The sequence below is a fragment of the Balaenoptera physalus genome, assembly GCF_965194825.1.
Source record: "Balaenoptera physalus genome assembly, chromosome: 20".
NCBI lineage: Eukaryota > Metazoa > Chordata > Mammalia > Artiodactyla > Balaenopteridae > Balaenoptera > Balaenoptera physalus.
In genome coordinates, this window is record NC_138901.1 from 64,324,006 (window position 1) to 64,339,134 (window position 15,129).

General features: G+C 55.3%; 1 protein-coding gene across 7 annotated transcripts in view; it reads left to right on the forward strand.

The window, feature by feature from the left end:
* Nucleotides 1-223: 223 nt before the first annotated feature.
* The window catches only part of TOM1L2 (target of myb1 like 2 membrane trafficking protein), an 81,892-nt gene continuing 66,986 nt past the window's right edge, over nucleotides 224-15,129 (forward strand). For 4 of the 7 annotated variants that reach the window (XM_082441667.1, XM_082441668.1, XM_082441671.1 and 1 more), the window contains exon 1: nucleotides 224-376. In XM_082441667.1, the coding sequence (XP_082297793.1) occupies nucleotides 325-376 (52 nt within the window). In that variant the 5' untranslated portion in view covers nucleotides 224-324. The remainder of the gene's footprint in view (nucleotides 377-15,129) is intronic. The other 3 variants (XM_082441669.1, XM_082441670.1, XM_082441673.1) reach the window with 1 other exon arrangement.

A 15,129-nucleotide genomic window follows, 5' to 3' on the forward strand; every position in this document is an offset into this window, starting at 1 on the left:
TACATAAATGAATCAAAATACACAGACTCGCGTTGGGAGGCGGGCCGGGGGGGGTGACGGAGAGTCCTGTGACCTAGGTCACCGCCCCGCCCAATCGGACGCCGCGGGGATGGGCGTGACTTCGCGGAAGGAGCTGTGGGGGCCAATCGGAAGAGGGCAGGGCAGCCGTCGCCCAATAGAGGCCGGCGGGGCGGGGCCAGGGGCGGACACCGGCTTTCCTGAGGGTAGGGCCGGGGCAAGTGTCAGTCAGGCAGGGAGCGCCGCGGGGGACGCGGAGAGCCGGCGGCTGACGCGCGCGGGCCGCTGCCGAGCCGTCCGCCCAAGATGGAGTTCCTCCTGGGGAACCCGTTCAGCACGCCGGTGGGGCAGTGCCTCGGTAAGGCCCCCACGGCGGCGCCCCGAGGCCTGGGCGGTGCGCCGCGCGTCCCTGCGCGGCGGGGCCCAGTCCTCCGCCCCGGCCCGGCCGCCGCTTTCCCAGCGGGCTCCCTGCCCCGGGCCCGCCCGGCGGAGCCGCCCTTGGCGGGGAGCGGGAGGCCGGGCGCGCTCCTGGGGAGGCTGTCGGGGGCGGGGGCGGCCGTGCCGTCTAACGACGGGAGCCCGGCCGGGGAGCCTTGCCGCCGACCCTCCCCATGACCTTGTGCGAGTCGCTGCCCTGTCGGGTCTGGAGTTCCGTCTGTCAGAGGCGGGGTCTTGATGTCCGTGGTCCTCCTGTCTGCACGGTGACTGTCACTTCCCTGCGCTCTTGAGTCTGCCAGCGGTGAACCCTTCGGTGGCAGATAGAGGGTTACTCGGCAGTCCTAATCCTGTGGGGGGCTCTGGGCGCCCGGGATGACCAGCGTCCCGGGCGAGGAAAGCCCGAGGTGCAGGTGAAGGACCACCAGAGGGCCCGCCCTATGGAATTTCCTTACTGGAAAAGCAACTTGCCTTTTCACCCAAGGTGGGCGCTCATGCGAAGCGTGATCAGTCGAGAATGTTGATTGGTTTCTTTTAAAACTGGGTTCTTCCTGGTTGGTGGAAGGACTGGTGAAATGTCTTTCATGAGCACGGACCTTTGGAGTCCTTATGGGCCTGGCTGGATTAGGCTGTAGTGATTTCTCGCTTTACTTACAAATTTACAGCTTACTTTTCAGCCTTTAGTGGGGCCTGTGAAATTACTGAGGCCTCTCCCGTTGGCTAACTGGCATTTGGGAGCCTTTCTTTTCTCTGTGGTGTAGGGTCTCTGATAAGGGGTCATGGGCCCTGGGCCCTGGGCCCTGGAGAGTGTTTCCCCACCTTTCTCGAGGTTCCCACCCCCGTTCTTCTTCCTCAGCTGCTCTTTCACTGCATCCATGTTCCAGAAACTCATTTCTCAGTTGGGTATTGAATTCCAGTCAGCTATGAGAGGGAGCCAGTAAACTTGGGGAATTTTTTTTCTTTTTCTTTTCTGTCTCCTTTACCGTAGGAGGCTCTGTTACTACCTTTGAAATGCCAAGGTAGTTGATGAGGGGTATAAGTTAAAGGGGACTTTAAAACACACAAACGTAAGGGATGTACAGGTATATAGGAAGAGGAAAGAGCATGCTTCTCTCAGGAAGACCTGAGTTGAATTTTGCTTTGCCCAATTCAACCGTGGGACCCGAGAAAATTGTGCAGTCCTTCTGAGCCTTAGTTTGCTTGGTGGGGGGCGGAGATTGATTCATCCCCACACTGGAGAGGCTGTGTGGGGCAGCGGGCCCATCTGTGAACAGGCCCCGCGTCCACCGTCCCGTGGACAAAACACTTGACCATGAAGAGGATGGAGCCTCCTCATTGCCAGTTAGCCAGCAGGCAAGACCTCGGTAATTTCACAGCTCGGTTCAGATAAATGATTAGAGGCCAGAGTGAGTTTCTAATGTGTCTTCTGTGCTGTTGTGACAGTGTAAAAGTGACTCTCGCGACATTTAGTGTTGTTAGTGTTCTTTTAAAAGTATGTGCCGGGGGTTGGTGGGAGGGAGGGGGATGCAGAAATAAAACAACAGCAACAAAGCTAACGGCTAAGAGCAAGGGTATACCTCACGCGAAGCAGTTCTACAGCCATCACGTGCTCCTTACAGCTGCTCTGTGAAGTTCGCTTTATTGTCCTTCCCACTTTAGAGATGAGGAAACTGAGGCTCAGCGAGGCGGAAGGACGGCTCAGCTGGTCAGAGGGAGCTGGGATTTCATAGCCGTCCCGGTGCTCAAGGGGTTGATGGGGTCAGAAGAGGGAACAGAGACGCGTGGGACAAGGACGACCACCAGAAGGCCCCCCAGCGCTGGTGCTCAGTTGCCTCGTGGGGGCTGTGAGTGCTGTCGGGAGGCCGTTGCGCTCAGAGGAGCTGGGGCCTGCGCCCGGCGTCTGAGTCTGAGGGCTGTTGGTGAGGATGGGTGGGAACTGCACAGGCAGAGAAGAGGCCCCCTTGCCTGGAGACAGGTGGAGGAGGCAGGCAGGGGGTGTGAACACCTCGGTGGTCCCCAGTCTGCGTGGCGCAGAGGTGGCTGCGGGGAACAGGGGCAGGTTGGGTTTGGGCCCAGGGTGGAGCCCTGTCCTGGGTGGGTGGCGTCAAAGGCCACGTTCTGTAGCTGACCACAACTGTTAGTCCCTGGACCTCGTTTTCCTCACTCAGCAGCTGCTGCGGCTTCTACCTAAACCGTTCCCTCAGTCCATTTCAGCAGGCGTTTTGAGTGCGTATTGGGTACCAGGCCCCAGGATACAGATATTAAAAAGCTGCTCGGAGGGGCCCTTCTGTAGCGGTAACGCACCCACCAAGGTGTCCTGAGCTGCAGAGCCTCAGGCTCACCGTCTGGGGGTCCGTAGAGCCGCGATTACCCTGCCTCGTGCCTGGCCTCACTCGAGCTCCCTGGCCTTGTTGGGTCAAACGCATGGTCTGCCCATCGCACGCCGGCGGCTAAGCTCCATCTGATGTGGTTACCGTGCCTTCCCTGCATCCACGCTGCCCGTGGTCCTGGAAAGTGGCTCCCGAGTGGAGGGCACGGCTCAGAGCCAGGACGGGCCGCAGTGTGAGGGCCGAGAAGCGTGGAGGAGGGCAGAGTGCTCCGTCGTGCCGTCCGACTCTCTCCTCTGAAACAAGTTTCAAATGGTCCTGTCCTAATGGCTGTTGCACATGGGGAGTCCCCGAGCCAGGTCCACGGTGCTCTGCAGACGTGCACAGCTCTCCTTGTGTGGGCCGGCAAACGCTTTCAAATCGTCCTTTTCCAGGAGTACAGTTTGGATTCATTTAGATGAAAAGATGGGTGAGCAGTTAGTTAATTGCACCCAGAGTATTGGGGGCAGGCTGGGAGCAGGAACACCAGCGCGTCTCTGCTGCAGGGCTTGTGCCCGTGGATTGCGTGGTGTGGGGTCTGAACTGCTTCCTGGAGCTTCGTGCATCCAGTGGCTCTGCATCGCCTCTCTTGTATACCCAGCGAAACGCTTACCAGGACGTTCAGTCTAGTAAAGGAGCTAAGACAGGGACCTAAATCAGGTAAGACAGAAAGTGTTGGCGCAAGATTGGACAGATAAACAAAGTAAGGTAATGGAGGACAGAGGGGTCACCTCCAGCAGCAGTAATAATAGTTAAAGAATTTCTGGGTTTTTTAAAATTTAATTTTATTTATTTATTATTTTTGGGTGCGTTGGGTCTTTGTTGCTGCACGCGGGCTTTCTCTAGTTGCAGCGAGTGGGGGCTACTCTTTGTTGCAGTGTGCGGGCTTCTCATTGCGGTGGCTTCTCTTGTTGCAGAGCACGGGCTCTAGGCGCACAGGCTTCAGTAGTTGTGGCTCGTGGGCTCTAGAGCGCAGGCTCAGTAGCTGTGGCGCACGGGCTTAGTTGCTCCGCGGCATGTGGGATCTTCCCGGACCAGCGACCGAACCCGTGTCCCCTGCATTGGCAGGCGGATTCTCAACCACTGCGCCACCAGGGAAGTCCCTAGTTAAAGGTTTTGCTTTTTTAAAATTGCGTACTGTGTTACCGTGTGCCGGAGACTGCAGTAGGTGCTTTGTGTATCTTGCAGGCCTTTAATTCTTAGAACAACACTGTGAGTGAGGTACTGTTATTATTTCCACTTTGCGGACAGGGACCCGGAGGCAGTGAGAGGGTCACACAGCTAGCAGCGAGGGAGCTGGAGTTGCAACCCAGCGTCCCAGCATTCCAGCTCTGGAGCTGCTGCCCTGGGGGGCAGGTGAGGAGGGGCACCTCGGGGGCAGGAGGAACCCAGCCCTCAGGGGGTGGGTTTCGGCTCACGTAGGAGTGGAGAGGAGGCTCGGAGGGCGCTCTGAGCGAAGGCTGGGTGTGGAGGGGTGGTGGTGACGCCAGCCTGGGGAGCGGTGGGGGGCCAGGTGGACAGACGTCAGGCCTGACTGACGAGGCTTCGAATGTAGGCCGTGTGGTTTGGCCTCTTTCATTAGTGGCACTGAGGAGCCATGGGTGATTTCTAGGGAGGGGAGTGGCACAGCTGTCATTACAGAGCCGGGGACATTTCCCCTTGGCAGCCCCCAAAAGGCCATTCCTCTCTGACCATCAAAGCCCCCATGTGTGCAGAGCGGGGGTCCGACGGGGGAGTCAGCACACGCCGTGCCAGTTCCCCGAGGTCCGGGGTTGGGCCCTTCCTGGAAGCCCCCAGCAGAGATGAGGGGTGCTGAGTCGGGTGGACGGAGCACGGGAAGAAGTGTGGGGTTCTGAGAGCATCTGTCCTTAACTGCCTGGATGGCTAGAGAGCGCCGGCCCGCTCCCCGCCGCCCTGCTTCCCGCTCGCGAGTACAGGAGCTGAGAGGCTGGCTCGTAGGGCTTGCCGGGAGGGCTGCCCTGCTTAGGGGGCGCTGTGGGGCTATAACAGGTCCCATAGAACTGTGCTCTTAAGAAACAGTGCAGACCCGTGTAGAAAGCTTGAAACACACACGCAAATGCAAAGGGGGAAACATCACCATGATGTGCTTTCTTACAAACTCTTTGAGACTCTTCTCATTTCACAGAATAAGTGGAATAAGTAGAGTGCTTGTGTATTTGACCCTCTATTTTCTCAAGCCTTGGAGATGCAGTGTTGTGTAAGTGCTCTTAGCATATTTCTGGGTGGTACGCCTGCTTTTTTGGGGGGTGGATGTCAGCTGATGAAGGGGGTATAAACACAGTGCCCAGAGGGGCATCGGTTAAGCACTGTTGCTCTTTTTTTTTTTTTTTTTTTAAGAAATAAGATTCTGGATGATTTTAATTTATTTATTTTTATTTATTTATGGCTGTGTTGGGTCTTCGTTTCCGTGCGAGGGCTTTCTCTAGTTGTGGCAAGCGGGGGCTACTCTTCATTGCGGTGCGTGGGCCTCTCACTATCACGGCCTCTCCTGTTGTGGAGCACAGGCTCCAGACGCGCAGGCTCAGTAATTGTGGCTCATGGGCCCAGTCGCTCCGCGGCATGTGGGATCTTCCCAGACCAGGGCTCGAACCTGTGTCCCCTGCATTGGCAGGCAGATTCTCAACCACTGCGCCACCAGGGAAGCCCCTAAGCACTGTTGCTCTTGACCTAGCAGATAAGTCACTCAGAATTTTTAGGCTAACCTACTAGTCTGAAAAGAAAGAAATAACGTTCAGACTTTTTTTTGGTGACTCAGCTTGTGGCCAGGAGAAGGGCCTGTTAAAAACCAGCCTCAGACTTGGTGCGTATTTCAGTGCTCCCTCCAACCCTCCTGACCTAGAAGAATTTCCGATCTTCTCCATCCAGTGCTGAAGGCTGCTGGCCGTCAGCACTTGCCTCCTCCTCCAGGCAGCCTTCCTAGACCAGCCTGTTTGTGGTGCTGTCTCTTCTCTGAACTCACCGTGTGTGTTATCCGAGGCATTCACTTGGCTCTGCCCTCACCCTCCAGGGTTCGTGAAGACTAGCGGAGAGAACGTGTGTGGGTCCCCAGCACAGCTAACATACTGTTGCCTCCTCCTGCGGTGCTGTTTCCTGTTGTTTGTCTTGCGTCCTGTCCTGTTTATTGCCTTATCTTCCTCAGGGCAGGATGTGTACCTTCTGTTTCCCCGTGACCTTCACGGCACGTGGTAGAGTCTGCTCTGCACAGTTACTCACTCCAAAGGTTCCTTTCTATCAATGTTATTATTATTATTTTTTTAGCATCTTTCAGAGCTAAAAATAATAGCCATCATTTACTGGCCCTTCACCACGTGCCAGGCACCCTGTGAAGTGCTGTACAAACGTTATCTCATTCAACACTTTTTTCTCAGGAAACTCCATTAAGTCAGGGGTGTCGTGTCCATTTTACAGATGAGGACCTGGAGGCTTAGAGGAGTTAAGCAGCTTGCCCAGGGCTGAGCCGTGCTCCACACCAGGGGCTTGAGCTCCAGAGCTTCGTCCTGTTGCCCCGTAGACGGCAAGCCTGGCCTGGAGCCTGTAGACAAGAGGTGGCCTTCGCTGATCCATTGTGAGTTCCAGAGCCTTCTAGGTGCCCTTTGCCCGCTTGTTCTCTTGCACACGGGCACTCTGTGTTTTGGCTGGAGACAGCCCCGTCTCTGCCTCTGTGAGCCGCTGCCCGCGTGTGGGTCCACTGACTGGACACGGGGAAGGGCGTGTGGGACAAGAATGCTGCTCCGTCGCTTCTCACAGGGTCCTTGAGGCCATCACTGAGACGCTGTGTGTAAAAGCAAAATGTGTTACCGTGGTATAGTATTTCCCACACACCTTCTAGACTCGTCTTCCACGAGGGCACTTGTTTTTATTTGTACCTGTTTATTTACTTTCTAAAAATTGTAGAAAAACACACATAGCAGAACATTTACCATTCTGACCGTTTGATAATGTTCAGTGACATTAGGTACATTCACTTTGTTGTGCAACCATCACCAGCATCCATTTCCAGAACTTTTCTCATCTTGCCAAACTGAAACTCTGTCCCCATTAAACACTAACTCCCCTCCTCTCCCCCCAGGCCCTGGCACACCCCCCCGCCCCCCTTCTACTTTCTATGAATCTCACGACTCCAGGGACCTCCCATGAATGGAATCATGCAGTGCTTGTCCTTTTGTGCCTGGCTTGTTTCACTCAGCAGAATGTCTTCAAGATTCACCCATGTTGGAGCAGGTGTCAGAGTTTCCTTTCTTTTTAAGGCTGACTAATACTCCATTGTGTGTATAGAACACGTTTTGTGTATCTATTCATCCATCTTTGGACACTTGAGTTGCTTCTATCTTTGGGCGGTTGTGAATACTGCTGCTGTGAACATGGGTGTGCAAATATCCCATGTTTGTGTTTGTGTCCCTGCATTCAATTCTTTTGGATATAAACCCAGAGGTGGAATTGCTGGGTCATGTGGTCATTCTGTTTTCAGTATTTGGAGGGAGAACCGCCATGCTCTTTTCCACAGCAGCTGTACCATTTTACATCCCCACTAGCTGTGCATAGGGTTCCAGTTTCTTCACATTCTTGCCAAAACTTGTCATTTATTTATTTTTTTATAGTAGCCATCCTAATGGGTGTGAAGTGTTATCTCACTGTAGTTTTGAGTTGATACCGAGCATCTTTTCATGTGCCGATTGGCCATTTGTATATCTTTGGAGAAATGTCTACTCAAATCCTTTGCACATTTTTTAATCAGGTTGGTTTTGTTGTTGAGTTTTAGGAATTCTCTCTATATGTTGGATATTGACCTCTTATTAGATAGTAGATTTTCTCCCCAGGGGGAGAAAATATTGCCTTTTTACTCTGCTGCTTGGGTCCTTTGATGAAGCCCGGTGTATCTGTTTTTTCTCTTGTTGCCTGTGCCTCTGCTGTCCTGCCCTGATTCTCAGAAGAGTCTGACATGTGCCCTGAGGACAGGCAGGGTGACGCTGGCTGTGCTGGTCGGCCTGACTCCTCACCAGGTGCCGGTTGAGGGCCCCACAGGCAGCAGCCCCGCGAGGCAGGCGCAGTCACTCACGCCTGGTAGAGAAGGGGACTGAGGCTCAGCAGGCCGGTCCCTCCCGGAGGCCTGGGGTAGTAAGTGGCAGCTCAGGGACTTGCACCGGGTCTGTGGGCTCCAGAGCCAGGGCCCTTACCCTCTCAACCAGAGTTACCTGTGGAGTTGAGTAGATGCACGTGTGGCTGAGAATCTGGAAATAGTCGTCTCCAGTTCATGTCGGCCTTAGCATTACTCGCTGTTCACCCGGTTCCAGTGCGAGTCGGTGCAGAGTGTCCTTGTCACCCCGGTTTCCGGAGAGTTTGGTGAGAGGCAGTGCACCAAGACTCTCCCTGTGGATTTTCCTTTCTCTTCGGATGTGCTTTGGACCCACAGTGTCGGGAGGAGGAAGAGGGATGCATAGACGCCAGGTTCTCCGAGTGGCCAGCTTGCTTTTCAGGCATCACCAGCTGCTGTTTTAATCAGGACTGAAGCGCAGGCCTTGTAGTCTGGGGGGGCGCGTCCAAAATTCTGTTTGAGGTTTTGGTTTAAAGTGGAGGTTGATGGAGAGAGCCTGGTCCCTCCTCTCAGGGAACTGGGCCTCTGAGAGCTGGGGACAAGGCCAGGGCCCGGCAGCGATGCTGTTACGTTCTCTGCCGCTACACACGGGCTCCTGGAGTGGCGTTGTCACGGTGGGAAACACGGCCTGGGGAGGGTGCTGCCTGGTGTCGGAAGGCGGAGTTAACTCCGGAAACGTCAACCAGCGATTCCAGGAACCACCGAATTCTCGCTGGAAGGGCCTTCGTGGCATTTGGTCCAAACCCCTCACCACTACCGATGAGGAAACTGAGGCCCAGAGAGGCTAGGTCTGTGCTGTTTCTACCCCAACAATTCTTTTTGGTTTTTTTTGTTTTGGGGGGGTTTTTTTGGCCACACAGAGCAGCATGCGGGATCTTAGTTCCCCGACCAGGGCTGGAACCCGTGCCCCCTGAAGTGGAAGCGCGGAGCCCTAACCACTGGACTGCCAGGGCAGCCCCTACCCCGACAACACTTCTGACACCAAATGTGTGGGTTTTTCCGGACGCTAGCCAATTCTGACACCAACTGGCATCCCCGATCCAATCCGATTTGATTCAGTTCGACCTGCCTCCTTGCCTGGGGCTGTTGCAGGACCGCAGGGAAACGGCTCAGCCCCACAAGACCGCCGCACTTCAGACACCAGCACCTCTGACCAGCTGGCTGTAAATTGGGGGTGTTCCTGTGACCCCCTCCTCAGGTCTGAGAATTCGCTAGCTCAGCTCACAAGACACGGGAAAACACCCTACTTGGTTTTCGGCCTCTCTGGCATCCAGCCCCATCGTGCAGCTATCCCGGGCCAGCCAGCGTCGTCTCCTTAGCACTCCGGACACTCGCGGCTCTGGAGGGTCCCAGGGTGTTAGGAGCCACGTGCCAGGAACCGGGGCCAAAGATCAAACGCGTGTGTCTTACCGTCTTGGCAGGAGGGGTCGCACAGTGAGTCGCGGTGCGCCTGGGGAAGGGCCCACGTGGCTTTCTACTGACCTCGGGCCTGGCCCGTCACTTGGATGCTCGTTATCTGCAGGGGGCCGAGGGAGGTCGGGGGAAGTCCGTCACATCATGAACGACTCCAGCTCATGAAGATGAAAACTTGTGTTTTGTTTCAAAGTTAAGCACGTTTAGTCTACTCACATGGGACTATTTAGTTCCCGGTTTGGTGATTGGTAAAGTCAGCTCGTAAACTCCCCTTTGCTCTTCTGTTTTTCCTGCTCTTTCTGGCTTCCGTCCAGAACAGAGGGGCTGCTCCCGGACAGGACTCAGGAGGGCCGGGGCTGGCCGGCACCCCGCTGCTGGTTTGCTGCGTGACTCTGAAAAGGTCACGTCCGACCGCTTACTCCTGTGATGAGGGCGAGTTGAACAAGTTCATTTCCACGCCTGAAGCTTAAGGCCTAAATCAAAGTAGCTTTCAGTTTTTCTTCAGACCTTTAGCCTCCATAACTCAGTCTCAAGGGCACAGAACAACTCTCTGCATACTTTAAAAAAAATTGTGGTAAAATATACATCACACAGAATTCACCATCTTCACCGTTTTTCAGTGAACAGTTGAGTGGCATTAAGTACATTCACCTGGTTGTTCAACCATCACCACCATCATCTCTAGAACTCTTTACATCTTGTGAAACCAACACTGTCCCCATTAAACAGTAACTCCTATTCCCCCTCCCCCAGCCCCCGGCACCCCCCTTCTACTTTCTGTCTCTATGAATTTGACGACTCCAGGAACCTCATATAGGTGGAATCAGACAGTATTTGTCTTTTTGTGACTTGCTAATTTTACTCAGCAGAATGTCTTTAAGATTCACCCGTGTTGGAGCAGGTGAAAAGAATCTCCTTTCTTTTTAAGGCTGAATAATACTGCATTGTATGTATAGGCCATGTTTTGTGTATCCACACATCTATCTTTGGACACTTGGGTTGCTTCCACCTTTTGGCTGTCGTGAATAATGCTGCTGTGAACATGATGTACAGATTTCTCTTTAAGATTCTGCTTTCAGTTCTTTCGAGTATATACCCGGCAGTAGAATTGCTGTCTCACATGGTCATGTGGTAGTTGTATTTTAAATTTTTTTAGGAGCCTCCGTACTGTTTCCATAGTGGCTGCCCCATTTTCCATCCCCACTCACAGTGCACGAGGGTTCCAGTTTCTCCACATCCTCGCTGACACTTGTTATGTTCTGGTTTTTTGATAGCAGTCATCCTGAAGGGTGTGAAGAGGTTGCATACTTTTTGGGGTGTATTATTAAGCTCCTGGGGGAGGTGGGGAACCAGCGCCACTAGGCGACCTTCCCTCAGCTCAGAGGCTCCCTCCACAGTCGGATCTCTAGAATGCCAGGATGGACACGTGAAGAAAGTTCCGGGGAGTGATTGGGACACCTGCGGCTAGGACCACGGTGGCCCTGGGATCGGGGGGCGTCTGAGTAAGGTGGCATCGAGCCTGCCTCTCGGGAGGAGCAGGAGAGGCAGAGCAGAGAGCCGTGCGTGGGGGCCGGGGCGGAGGAAAGGCCCAGAGGTGGGCGGTGTGCCCGGCAGCTGGGGGCGCTCCCCCGGGAGTGGGCCGCCGACCACCGGGGACCGACGGTCAGTCACGCTGGGTCAGTGTTCTGAGGGTCTCGTGCCCCAGCTTGCCTGCTCCCTGTTCTAACTCGAGGGGGTGCCTCGGCCGGGACCTTAAGGAGGCAACAGGATCCAGCTAGAATAACCTGGTTTTGATTTAACTGCCCTTGTTTATTTTCGTTATTTTTATGTTACTTCTGATTAATGCCAGATGAATTTGCGTGAGAGAAGGGCGCCTCGTGGCGCTGGTTCCCCAAGTCCCCCGGGAGCCCCGAGGGCCGGGCCATTCCCCCCACCTGCACCCAGCCCTCCCTCCTGGTCCTGCCGGGCCGGGTGCTGGGAAGCACGGCCAGTGCGCTGGGTCCTGCTGGCGGGCAGGCCGCACTGCCCCTCCCGGCGCTGGAAGAGGTGGGTGGGGCCCCGAGGGGCGGGCTGGAGTAGAAGCGCCTGTGTGAGAACCGCGCAGCGTGAGACGGCGCGGAGGGTCCCGGCAGCACCTGAGCCAGGACCTCTGCACGTGCCCCTCGGCTTCCGCCTGCTTAGGCTTCACCTGCTCTTTGGGACGGTCCACCCTCACGGCCCCCCCGACCCCGCCCCGCCCGGCGTTTCCACCCCTGCGTGGCATTGCCACAGCGGGTGGGAGGACAGACCTAGCTCTGTCCTCCCACCCCCTCCCCAGGATCAGCGTGACCGCATCTCATGGCCTGGCTGGTGTGGGCGGGAGGTTGTGCGGGGAGACGTAGCTGCTGGGGGGGACCAGGCCCTCCGCCCAGCCCACTCTCGGCTCGTGGACCAAGCGGAGAGTCCGGGGCTGTGCCCTGGGGCTGCTCCCGCTCTGCGAAAGGGGCACTTTTTTGTAATTTGCTCAGCGCTCCCCGTGGGCTGGCTGGAGAGCCGTGGCCCACACCCACCCTGTAGTTAAGGGCTGGGGGCATCCATCCTGGTGTCCATCCTGCTGGCATGATAATGTGCGTGGCTTTCCTTCTCTTCTCTGTCCTCCAAGTTCTCTGTAATTACATTTTTAAGTGGAAAAACCCGGAGTCCTCCATTTCGTGAAGATTACTTAGGTTCTAGTTTTGTGCGGTGCCGAATCAGAGCCAGGCAAAGAAAATCTCCGTGGAATATTAAGGGGTCACTTTTGCTCCTAAAATATCAACATTGACTAGGGTTTACAGGCTAAAAATAGAGGGAGGGACTTCCCTGGTGGTCCAGTGGTTGAGAATCCGCCTTCCGGTGCAGGGGATGCAGGTTCGAGCCCTGGTCGGGGAACTAAGATCCCGCGTGCCGGGGGGCAGCTGAGCCTGTGTGCCGCAACTAAGACCTGGGTGAGTGTGTGCTGAAGCTTGGTAATGAGTTTGCTCTGCTGTGACGTGGGCCTGTCCCCTCCTCAGCGCACATCCGTGGTTTTGCGGCAGAATTAGCTCTTTATTGTCTAGTGGAGTCCAACCGGTGTTGGGCATTGAAATCCATGTTTGTTTCCGTTCGTGTGTGGTGTGTGTGTGTGTGTGTGTCCTTTCAGAGACCTGTTCATTCCCAGCTTGACACTGTTTTCTATCCTGTGCCCAGAGATTTCTGAGCCATATATATATATAAATATATTTTTAATATTTATTTACTTATTTGGTTGCACCAGGTCTTGGTTGCGGCAGGCAGGGTCCTTAGGTGTGGCATGCGAACTCTTAGTTGTGGCATGCATGTGGGATCTAGTTCCCTGACCAGGGAGCGAACCCGGGCCCCCTGCGTTGGGAGCATGGAGTCTTATCCACTGGACTACCAGGAAAATCCCTCATATATATTTTTAATATATGTTAAATCATTCATCAAGGAACGTGTGTATGCTGAAACATTGGTGGCCACCTCCCTTACAAGTTGACTCTTTCTACCCAGTTTTTAACTGTGTTCATCCTATAGGCACTGTTTCTGGGCTAATGACATAAAATCGTCTTTGAAAGGAAAGCTAAAGACTTTTGCATTACCTTTTTCTCCTTTAAATTCACCCTTTGGTATTTGCAAAGGTCAGACAAGCGATTCTGGCGTCCGTGGCCCTGATGAATGGGAAACCGTACGTTCCCGTTGGCCTCTGAGGATGAGGGATTACTGCGGCGGCTGAGGCATCTGCTGTAATGTCAGGAGCGCGGCGATGGGAATGGCAGGAGCGGCAGACCCGTGAAAAATGCAGGAAGCGGGAAGCTCCTCTCCGCTTGCAACCGCGCGGACACCTCTGAGCATTTGTTCTCCTCCGTTAAACCTTGTGGCTGAGAATCAAGTACGGGGGGCGCGGGTGCCGCCGTCCTGAGAGGCGCGCCCTGCCCGCGCATCGGCCTGTTTGCGTTCAGCGTTCGCCCCCGTGGGGGGTGTCGGCTTTATTCTAAGTTAAATAAAAATCGTCATGTTGGCGCCTAGATTTTCGCGGGAGAAGCAGGTGCTGTGCGTTGGGAGAGTAATGAATACGGCGTCTCTACCCTCTCCCAGGAGCAGATGGTCTGCGTCAGTTCATTTTGTGACCTTTCTTTGCTTCTAAGACACCAAATCTCTGATCCCACGGATCATAAATATTCTTTAGGTTTGCAGGCACGGAGGTGAGGGGAGCAGCAAGCTGTCGCTATCGTTTTCCATTTGTCTGGAACCTTTGGAAGGAACACATTACAGCATTTTTAGGCCCTGCATAAGCCTGCTGCAGCCGTGGGCTTTGCGGACACGTGAAGGGCCTCAGCCAAGGTCGGGGAGGAGCCGTGCTCAGCGTCCTGCCGTCCTCACCTCTCCACTCGCCGGGCAGCCCTCCCAGCAGCCGGCACAGCGCCCGCCCGCCTGCCCAGGGCCGCGTTGCTAATCGTGATAACGGCCACCTTGTCTTGGTCGCCCGTTGTACTGGGGGGGCCATCAGGGGTGGCCTCGCCCTGCCCTGGAGCCCGCATTCTCGCAGGAGGCAGACGGGAAACAAGAGCAGTCTGGGGGGCCCTGATAAGAGGAGTGTGCGCTGGGCTGGGCTCGGTGGGAGGTGCCCCCGGAGCTGGTCCCCCGCAGGAGTGTATGGGATGGGGGGGCTGGGGGGGGACACAGTTCTGGGTGTCCGCGGGGGCCTGGTTCAGGGGAGGACAGTCACCCTGGGTGTCAGGCTGGAGGGCGTGGACCTCGTCTGGAGTCAAGGGGGAAGCCTGGCAAATGAACTTACCTACAAAACAGAAGTAGAGTCACAGAGGTAGAAAACACACTTATGGTTACAGGGAGGGGGGAGGGGGAGGGATAAACTGGGAGATTGGGACGGACACATACACACTACTATATATACAACAGATAACTAATAAAGACCCGCTGTAGAGCACAGGGAACTCTACTCAATACTCTGTAATGACCTAGATAGGAGAAGAATCTAAACAAGAGTGGATACATGCACGTGTGTAACTCATCCACTTTGCTGTACCCCTGAAAGTAACACAACATTGTAAATTAACTGTACTCCAATAAAAATTTTTTTTAAAAGTTGGGGGGGGCTTGGGGTGGTTTTGAATGCGTGGGGGGACCACGTGGCCAGGCTTCTGTTTGGGCAAGAGCATCCTGGGCGGTGTGGAGGGCGGGCTGTGGGAAGAGGGCTGCAGGGGTGGCGCCAGCGAGGGGCCGAGAGCCCCTGTCCCGCTCCGGCTCTCACCGCCTTCCCCTCCTTCCGTCTCTCAGGACTCCATCCTCCTTCCCGTCACCCAGAGCCTCTCCACACCCCAGTAGTCCTGCTTCCCTTCTGACACCTCCCGGGACCCCTGGGGCAGGGGCTCACCCTCCCCCAGCCCCCCTACAGCAGCCTGGGCTTCCACCACGGGACGCTCAGTGGAGACCACCTTGCTCTCGACTCCCCGGTTCGGGCATGGGCAGTCCCCTGGGGCTGGGCCCTGTGGGTAGAAGAGGGGGCGGGGGCTACAGAGCAATTATCACAGCGGATCTGAGGGGACCCAGAACTGGGGGACAGAGCACACCTCAGCTTGAGAGCCTCCTCCGCCTTACACATTCTCCAGGAGATGAGGCGATCTTTTTGGTGTTTACTTTTTCCTGGGGAAGATTTCGAACATAAAAATAGGGAAAACAGTGTAATGAGCTTCTACGTTCCCATGACTCAGCTTCCCCAGTCCTCAGCATCTGGCCGAGCCGACCGAGTCT